Source organism: Mustelus asterias, chromosome 24 (assembly GCF_964213995.1).
Source record: "Mustelus asterias chromosome 24, sMusAst1.hap1.1, whole genome shotgun sequence".
Classification (NCBI taxonomy): domain Eukaryota; kingdom Metazoa; phylum Chordata; class Chondrichthyes; order Carcharhiniformes; family Triakidae; genus Mustelus; species Mustelus asterias.
In genome coordinates this window covers 750,379-772,413 of record NC_135824.1, presented here as the reverse complement: position 1 = coordinate 772,413, position 22,035 = coordinate 750,379, and the positions used below count along the sequence as shown (strand labels likewise).

Genomic DNA, 22,035 nt, shown 5'->3' with positions numbered 1-22,035 from the left:
GCCAGTGGACTACTTTTCTAGCTTGTGTTCTTGGGTTCGGAAGGAAATAACATGACTCTCTTGATAACTTGCTGGGTCCATTGTTATTTGTCATTTATATTAATGATTTGGATGAGAACATAGGACGAATGGTTAGTAAGTTTGCAGGTGACACCAAGATTGGTGGCATAGTGGACAGTGAAGAAAATTATCTCCAATTGCAACGGGATCTTGATCAATTGGGCCAGTGGGCTGACGAATGGCAGATGGAGTTTAATTTAGATAAATGCGAGGTGATGCATTTTGGTAGATTGAACCAGGGCAGGACTTACTCAGTTAATGGTAGGGCATTGGGAAGAGTTACAGAGCAAAGAGATCTAGGGGTACAGGTTCATAGCTCCTTGAAAGTAGAGTCACAGGTGGACAGAGTGGTGAAGAAGGCATTCAGCATGCTTGCTTTCATCGGTCAGAACATTGATTACAGGAGTTCGAATGTCTTGTTGAAGTTGTACAAGACATTGGTAAGGCCACACTTGGAATAGTGTGCGCAATTCTGGTCACCCTATTATAGAAAGGATATTATTAAACTAGAAAGAGTGCAGAAAAGATTTACTAGGATGCTACCAGGACTTGATGGATTGAGTTATAAAGAGAGGTTGGATAGACTGGAACTTTTTTCTCTGGAGCGTAGGAGGCTGAGAGGTGATCTTATAGAGGTCTATAAAATAATGGGGGGCACAGATCAGATAGATAGTCATTATCTTTTCCCAAAGGTAGGGGAGTCTAAAACTAGAGGGCATAGGTTTACGGTGAGAGGGGAGATACACAAAAGTGTCCAGAGGGGCAATTTTTTCACACAGAGGGTGGTGAGTGTCTGCAACAAGCTGCCAGAGGTAGTAGTAGAGGCAGGTACAATTTTGTCTTTTAAAAATCATTCAGATAGTTACATGGGTACGATGGGTATAGAGGGATATGGGCCAAGTGCAGGCAATTGGGATTAGCTTTGGAGTTTTAAAAAAAAAGGGCAGCATGGACAAGTTGGGCTGAAGGGCCTGTTTCCATGCTGTAAACCTCTATGACTCTATAACTGTCTAGTGACCTCAACTCAAAGTGCATGAGTCTACTGATTAGTTGTAAACTGTGCTCTCAGACCTGGGACTGTGTAACTGCAAAATCAAATTTCAGCCTGACTGATTGGATTTCTCAATGTGTTGACTATGAGAACACTGTTTCACTGCATACTAATAACTTCTGCAGCAATTGTAGGGTTTCCTTCAGTCGGTATTTTCTACTGAAAATTAGGATAGGAGCTTCGGAAACACAGCAATATTTACAGATCTTCACAGCAAGTGACACGAGGTGTGAAAACTGTATAAAGGCTTGGCTCTGATATCTCTCCATGGTGAAGAAGTCTGCTGGCATTTGTTTATTGTCCAATGACATGAAAAATTAATGTAAGCAAGGAACAAGTACACACTCTAACTGGGCCATAGTTAGATATCGATGGTGCCCTGTTCTTGGGGGGTTTTGTGGTCTTTGTCCTCACCTTCAGCTTCTGAGTACTACTAGGTCGAGAATGTCATCACCATTCCTGGGCTGGAATTTTCAACGCATGCACAGGTGATCTAACACCTGTCTTATTGCCACCTCCATCCTCACTTCCCTGAAACGGAGAAGCTATGCCATCTTCACCGGAGCCTTCAACATGTCATCGATGAAGACGAATATCTTGCTACGGCCATTCCACACCCCCACTTCTTGCCTTCAAACAACCGCACAACCTCAAACAGATCATTGTCCACAGCAAACTACCCAGCCTTCAGGAGAAGTGACCACAACGCCACATACCCCTGCCACAGCAACCTCTGCAAGACGTGCCGGATCATCGACTTGAATGCCACCATCTCACGTGAGAACACCATCCACCGGGTACACAGTACATACTCTTGCGACTCCGCCAACGTTATCTACCTGATACGCTGCAGGAAAGGATGTCCCGAGGCATGTACATTGAGTAGACCATGCAGACGCTACAACAACGGATGAACGAACACCGCTCGACAATCACCAGGCAGGAGTGTTCTCTTCTAGTCGGGGAACACTTCAGCAGTCACAGGCATTCAGCCTCTGATCTTTGGGTAAGCATTCTCCAAGGCGGCCTTTACGACACATGACAACGCAGAATCGCTGAGCAGAAACAGATAGCCAAGTTCCGCACACAAGGACAGCCTCAACCAGGACCTTGGGTTCATGTCACACTATCTGTAACCCCCACGACTTGCCTAGGCTTGCAAAATCTCATTAACTGTCCTGGCTGGAGACAATACACACCTCTTTAACCTGTGCTTGGCCCTCTCTCCACTCACATTGTTTGTATCTTTAAGACTTGATTACCTGTAAAGACTCGCATTCCAACCATTATCTTGTAAATTGAGTTTGTGTCTGTATATGCCTTGTTTGTGAACACAAGTCCTCATTCAACTGATGAAGGAGCAGAGCTCCAAAACCTTGTGCTGCCAAATAACTCTGTTGCACTATAACCTGGTGTTGTGAGACTTCTTACTGTGCTTACCCGAGTCCAACGCCGGCATCCCCACATCATTAATAAGCCTTGCCATCTACTTGACAAGTCTGGTTTGATGTGAAGCTAATAATTTGGTTTATTGAAGAAACCAGAGTATTGAGTAGTCATTCTGTGATTCACGGGTAAAGCACATATTTGGCTGTGGAGCGGACTGGAGAAATCATGCTGTGACCAATGGAACTCGAGACAGCAGTGCCCTCCTCCCATCCCACTCGTAACAAGACATCTTTAATTGAATTTACAATATTGCTTCAATTATCGTACAATATTTAACAGCTAATTTACAATGCAATTAGTTTCAGCCTGTTTCAGAGTACAATATTGAGTGTCACTATTAGAGGGTTGTCTCTGAGGGACAGGAGATAAATTGACATCTTAGCTTTCACAGTGTAGTTAAGCCTGATTCATGACTAGCTATGCAAGCATACAAATCAGTAGTAGACCACTCAGTCCCGAGCCTACTCTGCCATTCAGTAAGATCATCGGTGAAATGTTGTAGCCTTAACCCCACATTCCTACTTACCCCCAATAAACTTTCACCCCTTTGTTAATCAAGAATCTATTCAGCTCTGCCCTAAAAATATTCAAAGATTTAAATGATTGATCCTTTACTTTAAAAAGTGACTCCTAGTTCTGGACTTTGACATCCTCTCCACATGTACTCTGTTAATACCTCTCAGGATCTTAAATGTTTCAACCAAGTTGCTTCTTAGTCTTCTAAACTCTAGTGAATACAAAATTAACCTCTCCAAGCTTTCCTCATAAGAGAACCAGCCTATTCCTGGTATTACCCCGTAAACCTTCTCTGAACTGCTTCTAACACTTTTACATCTTTTCTTAAATAAGGAGACCAATGCTGCATACAATATTCCAGATGTGGTCTCACCAATGCCCTGTACAATTGAAGCATAACCTCCCTCCTTTTGCAATCAATCCCCTCCACAATAAACGATAACATTACTGACTATACCTGTATACTAGCCTTTTATTATTCATGTACTGGGATATTCCGATCCCTCTGCAACTCCGAGCTCTACAACGTCTCACCATTTAGATGAGCTTATTTTTTATTCTTCCTACGAAAATAGCCAATTTCACATCTGCCCACTTTATACTCCATTTACCACATTTTTGCCCACTCACTTAGCCTATGCTCTTTGTAGTCTCCTTGCATCCTCTTCACAATTTATTTTTCTACTTATCTTTGTATCATCAGCAAATTTAACAACCGTACCTGCAGTCCCTTCATCCAAGTCCGCATGGTGACACAGTGGTTAGCACTTCTGCCTCACAGCACCAGGGACCTGGGTTCAATTCCAGCCTTGGGTGACCGTGTGGAGTTTGCACATTCTCCCCGTGTCTGCGTGGGTTTCCTCCAGGTGCTCCGGTTTCCTCCCACAGTCAAAGATGTGAGGGTTAGGTTGATTGGCCATGATAAATTGCCCCGTAATGTCAGAGGGATTAGGACTGTAGATCTATGGGGTTACGGTGATAGGATCTGGGTGGGATTGTTGTCGGTGCAGGCTCGATGGGCCAAATGGCCTCCTTCTGCACTGTAGATTCTATGATTCTCAGTCATTTATATAAACTGCAAAAGGTCGAGACCCCAGCACTGATCCCTGTGCCACACACTCCTCACATCCTGCCAAGCAGGAAAAGACTATTTATGCCAACTGTTCCCTGTTAATTAGCCAATCTTTAGTCCATGCCAATGTTACCCCACAAACCAGGAGCTTTTATTTCCAGCAGTAACCTTTAGCACCTGCCTTTTGGAAATCCAAGTACAATCCAGTCGCTGGTTCCCATTATCCACAACATATTTCACTCCTTTAAAGAACGCAATAGATTGATTAGATGTTATTTCCCTTTCACAAAATCAAACGGACTCTGTCCAATTGCCTCAAATTTTCTGAGCGTCTTGCTATAACCTCTTTAATAATGGCTATCATAGAACGTAAAATAAATTATTTCAGCTATTTTGAAAACATGAACAAGTTTGATAGATAACAGATTTAACATGTGTAATGAATTTACAGAACAATTTTTAAAACCTAATGCATGCACAGGAAAATAAGTTCATTTACATATGTGGCTTTGCCTTGGCATGACAAAACAAGAGATAAGGAGCAAGGGAGATGGCCCAGATCATCCCACCACAGGAAGTGGAAAGCAGCACAGTATTGAGATAAATAAGATTACACTTATTCTAAAGCTCGATGCCATATTTATTGAACAAGGAAACAACAAAAAAAACCCCGAAAAGCAGGTAAATTTCTCTGCAACAAAACGCTATTCGTTTTTAAAGTCCTGCCTTCACCTTCGAGTGGTTAGGCTGCTGGGGTAACAATCATTAACTTCTGCAATTAATGATTTGGAGTGGCACAGTGATTAACATCGCTGCCTCACAGCGCCAGGGACCTGGGTTCGATTGCCAGCTAGGGTCACTGTCTGTATGGAATGTGCACTTTCTTCCCGTGTCTGCATGGGTTTCCTCCGGATGCTCCAGTTTCCTCCCAGTCTGAAAGATGTGCGGGTTAGGTAGATTGGCCATGCTAAATTGACCCGAGTGTCAGGGGGATTAGCAGGGTAAATGTGTGGAGTTACGGGGATAGGGCCTGGGTGGGATTGTCGATGGGCAGAATGGCCCCCTTCTGTACTGCAGGGATTCTATTCTATTTACGCAAATTCAATCCATTACAACAGATCTTCTCAAAAGTAAAGTCCACAAGTGCAAATGTTCCCAAATGGGAGGGGATTAGAAATGGGTAAATTGTAATATATTAAAAGAAAATGGTTCAGTCCTATAACTTGTTAAATTATACTTCTCACACGACTCCATCAAAACAGGAAGACTCCGCTGTAAATACCTGCTATGCACGCAAACTACAATTGCAGAGCTATGTTAGACACGCAGGAGAATCTCTACATAATTAAGCATTCGGTATTGTAACAAGACGAGGTTCACTGTGTCAGGAGCCATCTGAATGACTAACTGCACTGGGACTATGGAAACCTTTCATTACAAAAGGGAGTTTTCACTTTAACTGATCATTACCACAGGAGTTTAACAGCATTTAATCTCATTCTGCTTAATTTCCCACTTCACTTCATCCTTGGAAGTAGGGAGTTACTTGCCTGTAGGTGTCAAGAAATACACCCAACTATCCATGACACTTGAGGATTAACTCTTATGGGCGTTTCTCCATTCTACAAATTGTCTGGAATCATCTACCTTTCCTTCTCGCTTCCAACAAAGAAAATGGAGAACATTGTCTACTTTCAACAATATTGTACTATTTTCAAAATAATTCAATTAATAAAGAACAAGAACAAAGAACAATGAAAATTACAGCACAGGAACAGGCCCTTCGGCCCTCCAAGCCTGCACCGACCATGCTGCCCAACTCAACCAAAACCCCCCGGGGACCGTATCCCTCTATTCCCATCTCATTCAAGTATTTGTCAAGACGCCCCTTAAAAGTCACTACCATATCCGCTTCCACTACCTCCTCCGGCAACGAGTTCCAGGCACCCACCACTCTGTGTAAATATTCTGCCTCGTACATCTCTTTTAAAACTTGCCCCTCACATCTTAAACCTATGCCCCTAATAATTGACTCTTCCACCCTGGGAAAAAGTTTCTGACTATCCATTCTGTCCATGCCTCTCATAATCTTGTAGACTTCTATCAGGTCACCCCTCAATCTCCGTCGCTCCAGTGAGAACAAACCAAGTTTCTCCAACCTCTCCTCATAGCTAATGCCCTCCATACCAGGCAACATCCTGGTAAATATTTTCTGTACCCTCTCCAAAGCCTCCACATCCTTCTGGTAGTGTGGCGACCAGAATTGAACACTATATTCCAAGTGTGACCTAAGGTTCTATAAAGCGGCAACATGACTTGCCAATTTTTAAACTCAATACCCCGGCCGATGAAGGCAAGCATGCCGTATGCCTTCTTGACTACCTTCTCCACCTGCATTGCCACTTTCAGTGACCTGTGTACCTGTACACCCAGATCCCTTTGCCTATCAATACTTTTCAGGGTTCTGCCATTTACTGTATATTTCCTATCTGGATTAGACCTTCCAAAATGCATTACCTCACATTTGTCCGGATTAAACTCCATCTGCCATCTCTCCGCCCAAGTTTCCAACTGATCTATATCCTGCTGTATCCTCTGATGGTCCTCATCGCTATCCGCAAATCCACCAACCTTTGTGTCGTCCGCAAACTTACTAGTCAATCCAATTACATTTTCCTCCAAATCATTTATATATATTACAAACAGCAAAGGTCCCAGCACTGATCCCTGAGGAACGCCACTTGTCACAGCCCTCCATTCAGAAACGCGCCCTTCCACTGGTACCCTCTGTCTTCTTTGACTGAGCCAGTTTTGTATCCACCTTGCCAGCTCACCTCTGATCCCGTGCGACTTCACCTTCTGCACTAGTCTGCCATGAGGGACCTTGTCAAAGGCCATACCAAAGTCCATGTAGACAACATCCCTACCCTCATCAATCATCTTCGTCACTTCCTCTAAAAACCCGATCAAGTTCGTGAGACACAACCTCCTCTTCACAAAACCATGTTGCCTCTCACTAATACGTCTACTTATTTCCAAGTGGGAATAAATCCTGTCTCGAAGAATCCTCTACAATAATTTCCCTACCACTGATGTAAGGCTCACCGGCCTGTAATTACCTGGATTATTCTTGCTACCCTTCTTAAACAAAGGAACAACATTGGCTATTCTCCAATCCTCTGGGACCTCCCCTGTAGCCAGTGAGGATATAAAGATTTCTCTCAAGGCCCCAGCAATTTCCTCCCTTGCCTCTCTCAGTATTCTGGGGTATATCCCATCAGGCCCTGGAGACTTGTCTACCTTAATGTTTCTCAAGAACCCCAATACCACCTCCTTTTTGATCTCAACATGACTCAAACTAACTACACATCCTTTCCCAGACTCATCATCCACCAAGTCCTTCTCTTTGGTGAATACTGACGCAAAGTACTCATTTAATACCTCGCCCATTTCCTCTGGCTCCACACACAGATTTCCTCCCTTGTCCTTGAGTAGGCCAACCCTCTTGCTCTTTATATATGTGTAAAAAGCCTTGGGATTTTCCTTAATCCTGCTGGCCAATGCTTTTTCATGACCCCTTTTAGCTCTTCTTACTCCTTGCTTAAGTTTCTTTCTACTTTCCTTGTATTCCACACTTGCTTCATGTGTTCCCAGCCTCCTAGCTTTGACAAATGCTTCCTTTTTCTCTTTGACTAGGCTCACAATATCTCTCGTTATCCAAGGTTCCCAAAACTTGCCATACTTATCCTTCATCCTTACAGGAATGTGCCAGTCCTGAATCCCTATCAACTTACACTTGAAAGTCTCCCACATGCCAGATGTTTATTTACCCTCAAACATCTGCCCCCAATCTACATTCTTCAATTCCTGCCTAATATTGTTGTAATTAGCCTTCCCCCAATTTAGCACCTTAACTTGAGGACTACACTTATCTTTATCCATCAGTACCTTAAAGCTTACTGAACTGTGGTCAATGTTCCCAAACTGCTCCCCTACTGAAACATCGACCACCTGGCCGTGCTCATTCCCCAATACCAGGTCCAGTATGGCCCCTTCCCCAGTTGGACTATCGACATACTGTTTCAGGAAGCCCTCCTGGATGCTCCTTACAAACTCTGCCCAATTAATTGCTGTTTGTTTTGAGGTGTCTTGTGTATGAGATAAGGCACTAAATAAGGCAAGCTCTTTCTCTACTCCACAGTTACAATGCAAAATTCATCCTCAAACTGCCTGATCAAAAAAGATAGCCAAAACTGGAGGCTCAGTTTCCATCCAGCGCCATCCACATAGAAGGTAAATGAACTACTAGAGCAACCTGTATACTGGGATACATGAATAGCAGTGTTTATTTCTAGAGCCACTTTAACATAAAGTTCCAGGATGCTTCACAGAAGCCTCAAGAAGCAAAGTTTGATACCAAGCCATTAAGTCAACATGAGGGCAAATGGCCAAAGAGTAGGTTAGAGATAGATCAAGAAATGTCTTAAAGGAAGAAATAGAGATAAAGAGGCAGAGGTTTAGGGAGGGAATACCAAACCTTAGGGCCCAGACAGCTGAGCACATGGCAGCCATGGAAGAATAATTAAAATTGAGGATGTTGAAGAAGCCATAAATAGATGAGCACAGAGATCTCAAAGTTTTGGGGCTGGAGGAGATTAGTGTTAGGGAAGGCAAGACCATGGAGGGACTTAAAAACAGGAATGCATAGTTTAAAATTGAGACATTGATTGACTGGGAGCCAATGTAGATCAGCGAGTACAGGAGAATTCTGTAGAGATTCTCCTGCATGGCTAACATAGCTTTGCAATTGTATTTTGCCTGGATAAGAGATATTTAAATTGGTGAACAGGTTTTGATGCAAGTAAGGACATGGACAGTGAAGCTTGGGTGATCTCAAGTTTGAGAGTAGATTAAAGTTTATTTGTTAGTGTCGCAAGTAGGCTTACATTAATATTGCAATGAAGTTACTGTGGAAATTCCCTAGTCGCCACACTCCGTCGCCTGTTCGGCGACACTGAGAATTTAGCATGGCCAATGCACCTATTCAGCACATCTTTTGGACTGTAGGAGGAAACTGGAGCACCCGAAGGAAGCCCACGCAGACACGGAGAGAACATGCAGGCTCCGCACAGTCACCCAAGCTGGGAATCGAACCCGGCTCCCTGGCACTGAGGCAGCAATGCTAACCACTGTGCCGCCTTCAATTGTGGGAAACCTGCCAGGAGTGAATTGGAAGTCGCATCTGGAGGTGACAAAAGCATGAATGAGCATTTCAGCAGCATATGCAGAGGCATGGATGGAGTAGGGCGACGTTGGAGGTGGAAATAGGTGGTCTAAGTGATGGTAATGGATTGGTGTTTGGAAGCTCAGCTCGAGGCTGCAGGGACAGAGCTCTGGTGGTTTCTGTGCAAGTTGAAGATGGTTGAGAAAATGGTTAATAAGGCAAACATGATCCAGGGTTTTATAAAAAGAGGTAGAGTATAAAATCAAGGAAGATACGATAAGCCTGCGTGAAATACTGGCTTGGTTGCAACTGGAGTAGTGTGTTGATTCATTCTTGAGGAGGCAGAAAGGATTTACAAGGATGGTTCCACGGATGAGGGATTTCAATTACATGGACAGACAGATAAAGCTTGGCTTTTGTCCTTGGGGAAGAAAAGGTTGACAGATTTGGAAAGTTTCCAAAATCATGAGTGGTCTCGACAAGTAGAGAGAAGCCTGCTCCGACTGGCCAAAGGGTTAAGAGCCAGAAGATATTGATTCAAGGTAAAGAACTAACGGCAACACAAGGAAAAAGGTTTCTCTTTTAAATGCAGCAGAATGTACTTCCTGAGTGCATAGTGGAGACAGATTCAACCATGGCTTTCAAAAGAGAATTGGATAAACATCTAAAGAGAAAATAATTGCACGGCGCCTGAGAAAGGGTGGAGGAATGAACTTGCTAGGTTATTCTTGGAGAACGGATACAGACACAACAGGGCAACTGGCCATCTCCTGTTGTAACCATTCTATGATTATATGACTTGCAAACGGTCTGGCGAGGCCTCAGACAGTTGCCAGGGAGAGAGATGGAATCAGTAGCTCGGGAACAGTTTGTAGCGGAGAGTGAAGACAATGGCGTTGGTCTTCCCAATGTTTTAGTTGGAGAAAATTTCTGATCATCCAGTGCTGCATGTCAGACAAGCATTCTGCTAATTTAGAGTGGAGGAGTTGAGAAAAGTGATGGTGAGTTGGAGTTGGGTGTCATCATTGTAGATATGAAAACTAAACCTATGTTTTCAGAAGATATTGCCAAGAGGCAGCATGCAGATTAGAAATGGGGGGAGGTCAAGGACAAATTATTTGGGGATGACAAGAGTTAACAAGGCAAGAGCGGGAAGAAGTCATTGCCAGCTACGACTAAACAGATAAGATTGGAACCAGGCAAGTGCAGACCCACCCAACTGGATGACAGTGAAGAGGTGCTGGAGGGGAATAATGATGCCAACACAGGCTCAAAAACAGACCAAGAAAGAGCGGGGATAGTTAACCTGTGTGACAGTCACGTGGGATGTCATTTGTGACCTTTGTAAGAGGAGTTTTGATACTGCGGCAAGGCAGAAATCAGGTTAGAGGAATTCAAACATGGAGTTCTGGGGAAAATAGACGTGGATTTGGGAAGCAATGACACATTCATAAATAATTGAAGCAATTGTACTGCAATACATTTTGGACTTGGATCAATCCTTCGAAAGGGCAGCCTTTCTGGGCGGCACGGTAGCACAGTGGTTAGCACTGCTGCTTCACAGCTCCAGGGACCTGGGTTCGATTCCCAGCTCGGGTCACTGTCTGTGTGGAGTTTGCACATTCTTCCTGTGTCTGCGTGGGTTTCCTCCGGGTGCTCCGGTTTCCTCCCACAGTCCAAAGATGTGTGGGTTAGGTTAATTGGCCATGCTAAATTGCCCCTTAGTGTCCCAGGATGCGTAGATTAGCGGGTAAATATGTGGGGATATGGGGATAGGGCCTGGGAGGGATTGTGTTCGGTGCAGACTCGATGGGCCGAATGGCCTCTTTCTGCACTGTAGGGTTTCTATGATTTCTAAACCTCCCCCCCCCCAAATTGACCTTTAGTATCAGGAAGATTAGCAGGGTAAACACGTGGTTACAGGGATAGGGCCTGGCTGGGATTGTTGTTGGTGCAGGCTCAATGAGCTGAATGGCCTCCTAGGATTCATCATTGGTGTGCATATACATTGCATTGTAAACATTTATCAATTCCACTCAAATAAATGACTATGGTGTCAGGAAATTATGATGGAAAACTATGATCTTTCGCACCAAGTGAACTTTGGAAGAACAATCAATACTCCAATAATAAGTTTGTACTAGTAAGTTTGATTAGTATCAGAGAAATGATTTTAACTTGTAAAACATGTGGTTAAATACTGGTGGTTACAGATCACTGTTAGTAATCTTAGAATCTTAGAAACCCTACAGTACAGAAAGAGGCCATTCGGCCCATCGAGTCTGCACCGACCACAATCCCACCCAGGCCCTACCCCCATATCCCTACATATATTTTACCCACTAATCCCTCTAACCTACACATCCCAGGACACTAAGGGCAATTTTAGGATGGCCAATCAACCTAACCCACACATCTTTGGACTGTGGGAGGAAACCGGAGCACCCGGAGGAAACCCACGCAGACACGAGGAGAATGTGCAAACTCCACACAGACAGTGACCCAAGCCAGGAATCGAACCCAGGTCCCTGGAGCTGTGAAGCAGCAGTGCTAACCACTGTTAAAAAGTGTCGAAAAGTGAATAAGACATAGGAACATATCAACACGAAAAAATATTAGGTTGAATGTAATTTATCAAATGGTGGAATTAATATGCAAAATATATGCTCAGTGATATCATTTTAAAGTGGGAAATCATACTAGGAACACCAGTGTAGTCAAATAGAAAGGATAGGCTCACAAAGAAAATTTTACTGGGGACAAAACATATACTAACAAGATTAGGCTCGATGTTCATTCACTGTCATTATTTTTCAAAACTTGCATTGTCAGTCAGATTCATATACACCCAATTATTAACTAGCCTCATACAGAATCAGAATGCTTTCAGCACAGAAAGTGACCATCCGCCCATCACGTCTGTGCCAGCTCTCTCAAGAGCAACTAAACGAATCCCATTCCCATGTCTATTCCCCTTTGCCGTTGAATTTTTATCTTCTGATAGTGATTCAATTCTCTTCCGAAAGCCATTTTACATTGTCTGTGCTCTTCCTTTCAAAATGCATTACTTCACACTTCTCTGCATTAAATTTCATCTGCCACCTTGTCCATACCACCAGCACATAGCCTTTTGAAGATTAACATTACCCTCCTCTCTGCTCATAATATTTCTAAGTTATGTCATCCACAAATTTTGACATTATACGCACAAGCTCAGATCATTAACATAAATCAAAAAAAAAGATGTTAATGATGCTGTTAGCTAGAACTTTAACCGAAAACTTTATAGCAATTACCAAAACTTTACAATATTTACCATATGTGCTAGTCAACTAAAGATAAAACTTTAAATGACCTGGGGATTAAATTACTATAATGAGTCTTAAAGCCAAGATAATCTTTTACAATTAATTTCCAAATCAGAGCCCAAGTGCATTCATTTCAGCATTCTGAGAAAGCTTACTAACAAAAATGAAATCCCTATGGCAACCATCTAATAGGAAAAACCTGAATCGGTGTACACCAATTTTACAAATTTCTTTCTCCAATTTCAGCTCTTTCCCCTGAAGGCAGGCATTAATGTTAAATGGTAAAATTCATTTGATTTAACCCACCATATCTAGTCAGAACTAACGCATAACAATTAGCAATGATGCAAAGATCACAACCGTACACACACTGATAACTGGGTTTCAGTTGTAAGAACCCAAAGCTAAAATTAATGACCTTAGTACATCTGCACTAAGCCTTATATTACAGTAATGGTGTTTCCTTTACAATAATGGATTTTAGGATGCATCATAGCCATCACTTCTCAAGATGAGTCCCACACAAGCGACAATTCATTGTTCACTCAATGCCTGAAGCAGCAACTTTAAATATCTTTCCCTGGGATTGGTACAGGAACACGTCAGCATAGGTATCTGTGAATTGCCACGATTAACTTGCAGCAGAATAGCTATGTGCCAACTCTAATGCAATTTACAAATAGTTCCCTTTTACACCATCTTAATTTTTTCACAACCATACAGGAGTATTATTAGCGAATTAGCATCAAAAAGCATGCAAGGTAAATGACATGCTACTCATTTGCTACACAGGGCAAAGGACCATCACACTGAAGCACAGCAAGTGCTTACTTAATGACCAACATTATTGCAATTTTCCCCCTCAAATATTTAGCATTAGATATAATGTTATGCTTATCTTGATGTGGAGATAATAAACCATGTTGATAAATTATAATGAAGTAACCTAGAATACTGTACCAAAACCTTAATCCTATGGCTCTGAATAAAACTGACACTAATGCACAAAGAGACATGGGGACCAACTTCCTCAAAACATTCATGAAATACTTCAAAAACAGAAGAGTTCACCTAAAGTGGTCACAATGTAAGGAAAGGAGGCATTCCCACCCACAATGCACATAGCCATTCAATCGGTTGATTAGATATATCACAGTAAAAATAGCACGATGACAAACTTGCTTCAGAGTCCAGTAGAATCTTTTCTTTGCAGCAGGTTGAGACAGCCACAAAATTTGTAGAAAACCAGTACTGCTGTATCATTTCTTGGTGACAAGGCTGACTATCCTCCAACTGACAGTAAAAGAAAACTGGGACTATTTCAAATATGCACATATCAGGACATCAATAAATCAGCTTCTATTAAGATTGCATAGATGCCAGTTTGACCATACCTCTTCCAGCTCAGTCTGCAAGGGGAACTGGAACTGCAGATGGGGAAAAATAAATAAGTGTAAATGGGATTTAAAAAATAAAGCAGCAACAGTTGAGAAGAGCAAAATTAGATTAATATCTAAAATTTTAACTTGCGAAATGACATGCAATAAATTAACTACCATCCATCTTTGGTTACAAGTGGATGCAAGTTATGAATTTTAAAATTTAAATTAATTCACAACATTTTTAGAATACGCTACCAGTCGTCACAATACTTTAACATCACCTACTGACAAATTAAAACTAAAATACTGAAGTGAATCACAGCACAGTTAGCCAACGATCAGGTATGAAGCCATGTAAACTTTAAAAACCATTTACAATAAGAACACAATTTAATACACAAGATTTGCATATAAATTGGAGTTCTGAGCTTCTGCAAAACAACAACTAAAAATCAGATTGCTTTAGCATTCACTTACAATCATGGCCATTTACTTCAGTTCAGGTCTTCACTCACTTGTTTCTCCAGAGAAATCACTAGTGCTCATTAAAATTGAATTATCCAATGTGCGTTTTTTTTGTTTTTTTAAACTAACTTCTTATTTATGCAGATCTACATTTATCCGATTACCCTTATGGCTATTCTTAATCAACATGGATTATTTAAAATAAAAGCAGAATGGATGATCCAACAGCTCTTCAGATGTTACCCGCTTACCATCTGTCCTAAAACGGGACATTCAGTGCTATGTAAATTCTTAATAGTCTTCAATTCTAAATAAAAGTAAATACGTAAGTCTGCCTCCAAAAGATGAGTCATTGGATTGAGAAAATTATAATCATCCTTAATGGGCCACAATCATGTCAAACTGCTCTACAATTACAAATCAAAATAACAAAATTGTCAACCCTGCCCCACAGATAGACTTTATAAACAATAATTTAAAAAGGGAAAAAAAACCTATCATCAGCAAGTTAACAGATTTACGCAACCAACCTATTTTAACACAAACTGGAGAAAAGGGGATGATGCTGAGTCTGTAAACTCTTTTCACATCAACTTGCTTTGAAGTTTATCCATTCATAGCGCATTCATATAAGACTTTTATTCAAACCAGCACGAGTTATATAAAATGCCACTTTTAATTAAAATATATCAGCAATAGTTTTTGCTAAAGGATAAAAAATAATCAATGAGTATATTGTACAGACATGAGCAAGTTGTCAACTTGTATAATAAATAGGAAAAAAAATCATGTCATAATATTTCAATACAGGGTCACACAAACACTCAGCAACACGGCCGGATTATCTACAGGCTTTAAAACCCCCAGGTTTTAAAATATGGAAAATAATTCAAATCAGATAACAGGAGTTATTTTTGCTGTTGAATTCAGGTGCTTGTTCATAGAAATCATAGAAACCCTACAGTACAGAAAGAGGCCATTCGGCCTATCGAGTCTGCACCGACCACAATCCCACCCAGGCCCCACCCCCATATCCCCACACACTGTACCCACCAATCCCTCTAATCTATGCATCCCAGGACACTAAGGGGCAATTTTAGCATAGCCAATCAACCTAACCCGCACATCTTTGGATTGTGGGAGGAAACCGGAGCTCCCGGAGGAAACCCACGCAGACATGAGGAGAATGTGCAAACTCCACACAGACAGTGACCCAAGCCGGGTATCGAACCCAGGTCCCTGGAGCTGTGAAGCAGCAGTACTAACCACTGTGCTACCGTGCCGCCGCGGACAGTGGACAGTGAGTCATATGTCCTTCTCAATGAAAGCAGAAAATGCTGGAAAATCTCAGCAGATCTGACAGCATCTGTGGAGAGAGAATAGAGCCAAGTTGAGTCAAGATAACCCTCCGTCATCCTAGATGATGCTGGTGAAGGGTCATATAGACTCAAAACATTGGCTCTATTCTCTCCCCACAGACGCACTCAGACATGCTGAGATTTTCCAGCATTTTCTGTTTTTGTTTCAGATTCCAGCATCCGCAGTATTTTGCTTTCATCTTAGTCACATGTCCTTTGTGTCTACCAGTTGCTGGATACAGGATCTGATCTGTACCCATTGCCCAAAAGCAGACTTTACAAAGAGCAAGAGAGAAACAAGATAACCATTATTTCCTCTATTATCCAACTTTCCACACCTACAGAACTATGAGAACAAGCTGAGCAGTATAGAGACAGAAACTAAGAATGCCTTCACCTCCTCTCCTGCAGAAGAATAATTATTCTTGTCTTCTTCTAACTCTCTGCCCTGTTTATAGTTAAGAGGAAAACCAATCACAAACTTTGAATTTTTATAAAAAGGGAAATTATGACTCACATTTCCCCCTCAAATCTAGTTTATTGTTGCTCTTTTATACTACTGCTCTTTATGAGAGCTACTGATGCAGATGAGGTATTGAGTTTGCTGAATTAATTTAAGACAGGCATTCAACAGTGTGGATGACTGACTCAGTCCTCTGAGGTTAATGTAGCTTCCTCCCACTGTCTGGTCAATTGCTGGATATATGTACTCACTTTTTAAGAACTATTTGCTTTCTTTCCTTCAAATCTATGACACAACAACTTTCCATTACTAAGAAAGGAAACAGATCAAGTAGCATGCCCATAGAATCATAGACGTTTACAGCATGGAAACAGGCCCTTCGGCCCAACATGTCCATGCCGCCCTTTTTTTTAAAAAACCCTAAGCTAATCCCAATTGCCCGCATTTGGCCCATATCCCTCTATACCCATCGTACCCATGTAACTACCTAAATGCTTTTTAAAAGATAAAATTGTACCCGCCTCTACTACTACCTCTGGCAGCTTGTTCCAGACACTCACCACCCTTTGTGTGAAAAAAGTGCCCCTCTGGACACTTTTGGATCTTTCCCCTCTCACCTTAAACCTATGCCCTCTAGTTTTAGACTCCCCTACCTTTGGGAAAAGATATTGACTACCTTGTCTATGCCCCTCATTATTTTATAGACCTCTATAAGGTCACCCCTCAGCCTCCTACGCTGCAAAGAAAAAAGTCCCAGTCTATTCAGCCTCTCCTTATAACTCAATCCATCAAGTCCCGGTATCATCCTAGTAAATCTTTTCTGCACTCTTTCTACTTTAATAATATCCTTTCTATAATAGGGTGACCAAAATTGCAAACAGTATTCTAAGTGTGGCCTTACCAACGTCTTGTACAACTTCAACAAGACGTCCCAACTCCTGTATTCAATGTTCTGACCGATGAAACTAAGCACGCCGAATGCCTTCTTCACCACTCTGTCCACCTGTGGCTCCACTTTCAAGGAGCTATAAACATGCACCCCTAGATCTCTTTGTTCCGTAACTCTCCCCAACGCCCTACCATTAACTGAGTAAGTCCTGCCCTGGTTCAATCTACCAAAATGCATCACCTCGTATTTGTGTCTTTTCCACCAGCCACAAGGTTCATCGTAGCAATTTCCTGATTAATATCTGCATTTACCTCCCCCTTAGCATCTCTACATGCAAGGAAAACTGCAGACATGAACCCACATCGTGCCACTCTGCATCCATATCAGAAAGGGACAAGAATATATTGAATTTAAATCAATTCTTTGTACTATTATTTTTTCTGAAGATGCAATAATTGAACTTATACTAGGACTTCATATTTTAATTCACTTCCACCATTCAAACTTTTTAGCTATTTTGTACAAGCAGGTTCATAATGAAGGAAGACAGTTGAATCATTGGTGACTGCTTTCTATAACAAAGAATATAACCTGCTTGAAACTATTTCCTATTTTTGAGCAATTCGCTTTGATTTGGTTTTATAATCACAGAGTTTAATATTCACTGTACCAGGTCGGAAGAGTGCATGTATCTCCTCACTCTCGATCTCTCACCTTATTCAGTCTCACAATCACATCAGAAATTCCTATTTCTGAGACCATTTTGTGCATCCATCCCAACTTTCAACACATCAGCAGCTGCCTAACCTCTGGAATTCCTTGCCTAAATCACTATTTTGCCACTTCCCTCATTCTTTCAAAAATGAATCTCTGACCAAGCATTTTGAAACCTTCCTAAATATTTGTTTCTACTCACGGTTCCATGAAGCACTTCAGGACATCTTTCTATGTTAAGGTGCGACAAAGACAATAATGATTTCTTTCCCATCTGCCAACTTTACAGTCCCTTCCACAAGTTTAAAGTGAGAATCTTTAATTTACCCTGATTTTAAACAGAAATAAATGTTGTTCTGCCCTCCTGAGAATTAGATTGCATGCAGGAATGAGTAAGCATCACATTCACTATGAAGCTAATGGACACCTCGAACAACAGGTATTCTCAGCCACCACAGGCTGTTAACTAGACAGGTGCAAAATTAAAACCCTTGAATCAGCATTTCTCTGCTTCAACCCAGCCTCAAATAAGACACTATCTTTAAGTATTGCTCACTTGTTCTGTATTGTATTTATGGTTTAACTACATTTTTTAATCTTTCAGATTAAGCACCGACTTGCGATATTTCAGACTGCCTGATTAACATCTCCGATTAGTCTATTATTCTCAATGCATTAAGTTTTTACCACGCTGAAGGATAGAAATAATCACTCCGATATTAAATCAGCAATGAGCGTAGATCAAGTTGTAATTAAAAAGCACAAAAGGTGCAGAAAATTCACAACACATTTTAGAAATAAAAACATATTTAATATTTTGGACGGAGCTCCATCAAATAGCAGAGACTGACTACGTCTGTCTCTAATACTGCCTGCCTCTGCCCATCTATTCATACTCCAAAACCAGATTTTGTGTCACCTGCAGATTCCTCTCTCCTCCTCCTACGCTGTCCCATACCAAGTTATGATCACTCACTACCTGTCCTCACTGACTGACATCTATAGACAGGCTACAAATCAAAGCACTTTTAAATCTCTCCCCAGGCTCATCCCCACTATCCCCAACCTCTGAAATTCTCCATTACCTTTACTCCACCACTGGGTGTACGAGCTTCACACTCGGTCCTAATCTGTAGAAATTCATCCCATCACCCTTTCTCATGAAAGACGCTCTTTAAAATCCGACTATAAACAAGCTGTTGGTCACCCCACGTAATCTCTTTGGTTCGATATCTGTTCTGAAATGCCATGGGACATGTTTCTAAGTCAAAGCACTGTATAAATGTAAACTCCAGAGATAAATTTATGTTTCTCTTTCAGATCATGTTTAAAATTTTGATTATTCATGATCTTACTTTTCCCCTCAATTTGCTAACATTAATTCAAAATGACAATGACACCAATAATCTAATATAAACAAACAAATGTTAGTGGTGACAATTATAATATTGAGTATTTCATTACCAAGAAACTAAAAACACGAATTACTCTTTCAGTAATAAAGATTAAGCATTTGCCCTCAATTTCATAAACTCAAAGACAACTTGGCAATATTAAACACTACGATCATGACATGCATTGTAAAATCCTTTCAACAATACTAAACAGACAGGTCAATCTGTGATATCTACTACACTGATTATCACTCAGAGTGCCATTGCACATTTCAAAACAGTAAACGTCACGATTACTCAATGATATTAAACATTCAAATCAGGCTCTAATGACCTTCACTATTCAATGATTGTGCACAATGACTTGTGGGAAATCGAATACTGCAATAATTAACCAAAATTGTGATGTACATTTACTCAACAAGTGCAAAATTATTAAAATTAGTAGGAAAGGAATGTACAAGATCAGCAAAGACTATGACAATCCATCTGGCCCGATCCAGTGCACGATACCTCCCGATGGAAAATGTATCAGCTTCTTGTGAGTGAATGAACGCTTTTCCACTTTACTGAAATACAGCAGTAATGTCCTCCTCTCCAGAAGTTTGATATTCTCTACATAAAATAGTTAAATTCAAACAAACAGTCTTTCACCTTGCCTATTCCAAGTTTGAGGCTATGCCTAAGAAGATGAAAAGATTAAATTCAAATCTGTGATAAGCATTCTTTTACTCAGTGGCAAAAACCCAACTTTTTAATAATTGAAGAAATATCAAAGGATTCAGAGTTGGGTGGGAAACAGCGACACAAACCATTCAAAAAATTTCCGTAGCTGAGAAAACATATCACCTTTATTCTTTGTAGTTACTGTGTTTACACTTCATATTCTGATATGCCATGTCATAGAGCAGGACAATAAGTTTATTTATTAGTGTCACAAGCAGGCTTACATTAACACTGCAATGAAGTTACTGTGAAAATCCCCTAGTCGTCACACTCCTGTTCGGGTACACTGAGGGAGAATTTAGCATAGCCTATGCACCTAACCAGCACATCTTTTGGACTGTGGGAGGAAACCAGAGCACCCGGAGGAAATCCATGCAGACATGGAGAGAATGTGCGGACTCCACACAGACAGTGACGCAAGCCAGGAATCAAATTATACTGCGCTCAACTCTATGACCATATTACTAAGCTCTATGTGACACTCAAGTGATATTACAACAGAACAATATTTTACCTCCCTGTATAATGACCATTATTTTTATTGATACAGCATTCAGCCTGCATTACCAATGCATTTGTGTGTCAAGATGATATTTTTAAAAGTTCGTTTCAAGGTGTGGAAATTATTCTCTGTGGGTCACTGAATCAACCACTTAAGTCACTGAGGGCGAGACCGATAAGTGCAAGCTCATTTTCTTATTGAGTTTTTACACAATTCAGCAGCTTTCACGGTCAATTGCTGGCGATGGTAAATTACCAGATTTATTTAACTCAATTTCACAATGTCAATTTGAACTCAACACCTGGGTTACTAGGCCAGCACCACAGGCGACCGTATCCACTACTCAGCTCCCTAATGACTACTACTAGCTTGAGAATAAAATGTGCCAATATTTGTATTCAGCTGTGTTAGGGTATGAACATCAGATTATCATTACAAGTCAGTAATGATGTATTAAGCTACATGTTGACAACCATCTAGTAATAAGATTTTATCACGACCACCGCTTTTAGTGATATGAAATTAAACTCTATGGTGACTGTTAGCATAGCACCAGAGACCCGGCCTTGGGTGACCGTGCGGAGTCCGTTCTGCCCAGGTCTGCGTGGATTTCCTCCGGGTGCTCTGGCTTCCTCCCACAGGTGGATTAGTCATGGCAAATGTGAGAGGTTACAGGGATAGGAGTGGAGGAAAGGGCTTGGACATCACAAAATCCATACAGTGCAGGAGGAGGCCATTTGGCCCATTGAGTCTGCACCAACAGCAATCCCACCCAGGCCCCTACCCCTGTAACCCCAAGTATTTACCCTGCTGATTCTCTTGACACCAAGGGATAATTTACCATGCCCAATCCACCTAACCCGCACATCTTTGGACTGTGGGAGGAAACCGGAGCACCTGGAGGAAACCCACGCAGACACGGGGAGAACGAGCAGATTCCACACGGACAGTGCCCCGAGCCGGGAATCGAACCCGAGTCCCTGGCGCTGTGAGGCTGCGGTGATAACCACCGTGCCAGAGAGACAGTGCAGCCCGCGATGGGCCAAACGGCCTCTTTCTGCAGTGCGGTGTCCCCGGCTTTCCTCGGAACGAGACAAAGCGGAGATTCGGAGGGAATGACAGGCTGGAGTGGCTCAGAGTCACCCAGGCTGAGCGGGGGGCCCGGGGCCGCCTCACTGAGGCAGTCACCATGGTTTACTGCGGCTTTCCCGGCCTCGCCGAGCGGCTCCGGGCCCGCGCTCCCCGCGGCCCCCGCTCCGCCACCCCCGACCTGCCCCCTGCTCCTACCATTCTCTTCACGGGTGAGGCTGGAGTCGCTGGGCGCGGGCCATGGACGAGCGCGCGGTGCGGCGGGGCTGCGGGCGGAGCGGGTGCGGTGAGCCGGTGCCGCGGGGCCAACAGCGGCTGCAGCTTCTCTCATAGCTGGAACTCCCGACTGAGGCTGCGGCCTACACCCACGTGA

General features: G+C 42.1%; 1 protein-coding gene across 2 annotated transcripts in view; it reads right to left on the bottom strand.

Moving 5' to 3' along the window:
• trpm7 (transient receptor potential cation channel, subfamily M, member 7) overlaps positions 1 to 22,035 on the bottom strand; it is a 161,971-nt gene extending 139,936 nt beyond the window's left edge. For both annotated transcript variants that reach the window (XM_078241110.1, XM_078241111.1), the window contains exon 1: positions 21,861 to 22,035. In XM_078241110.1, coding sequence (XP_078097236.1) covers positions 21,861 to 21,863 — 3 coding nt within the window. In that variant the 5' untranslated portion in view covers positions 21,864 to 22,035. The remainder of the gene's footprint in view (positions 1 to 21,860) is intronic.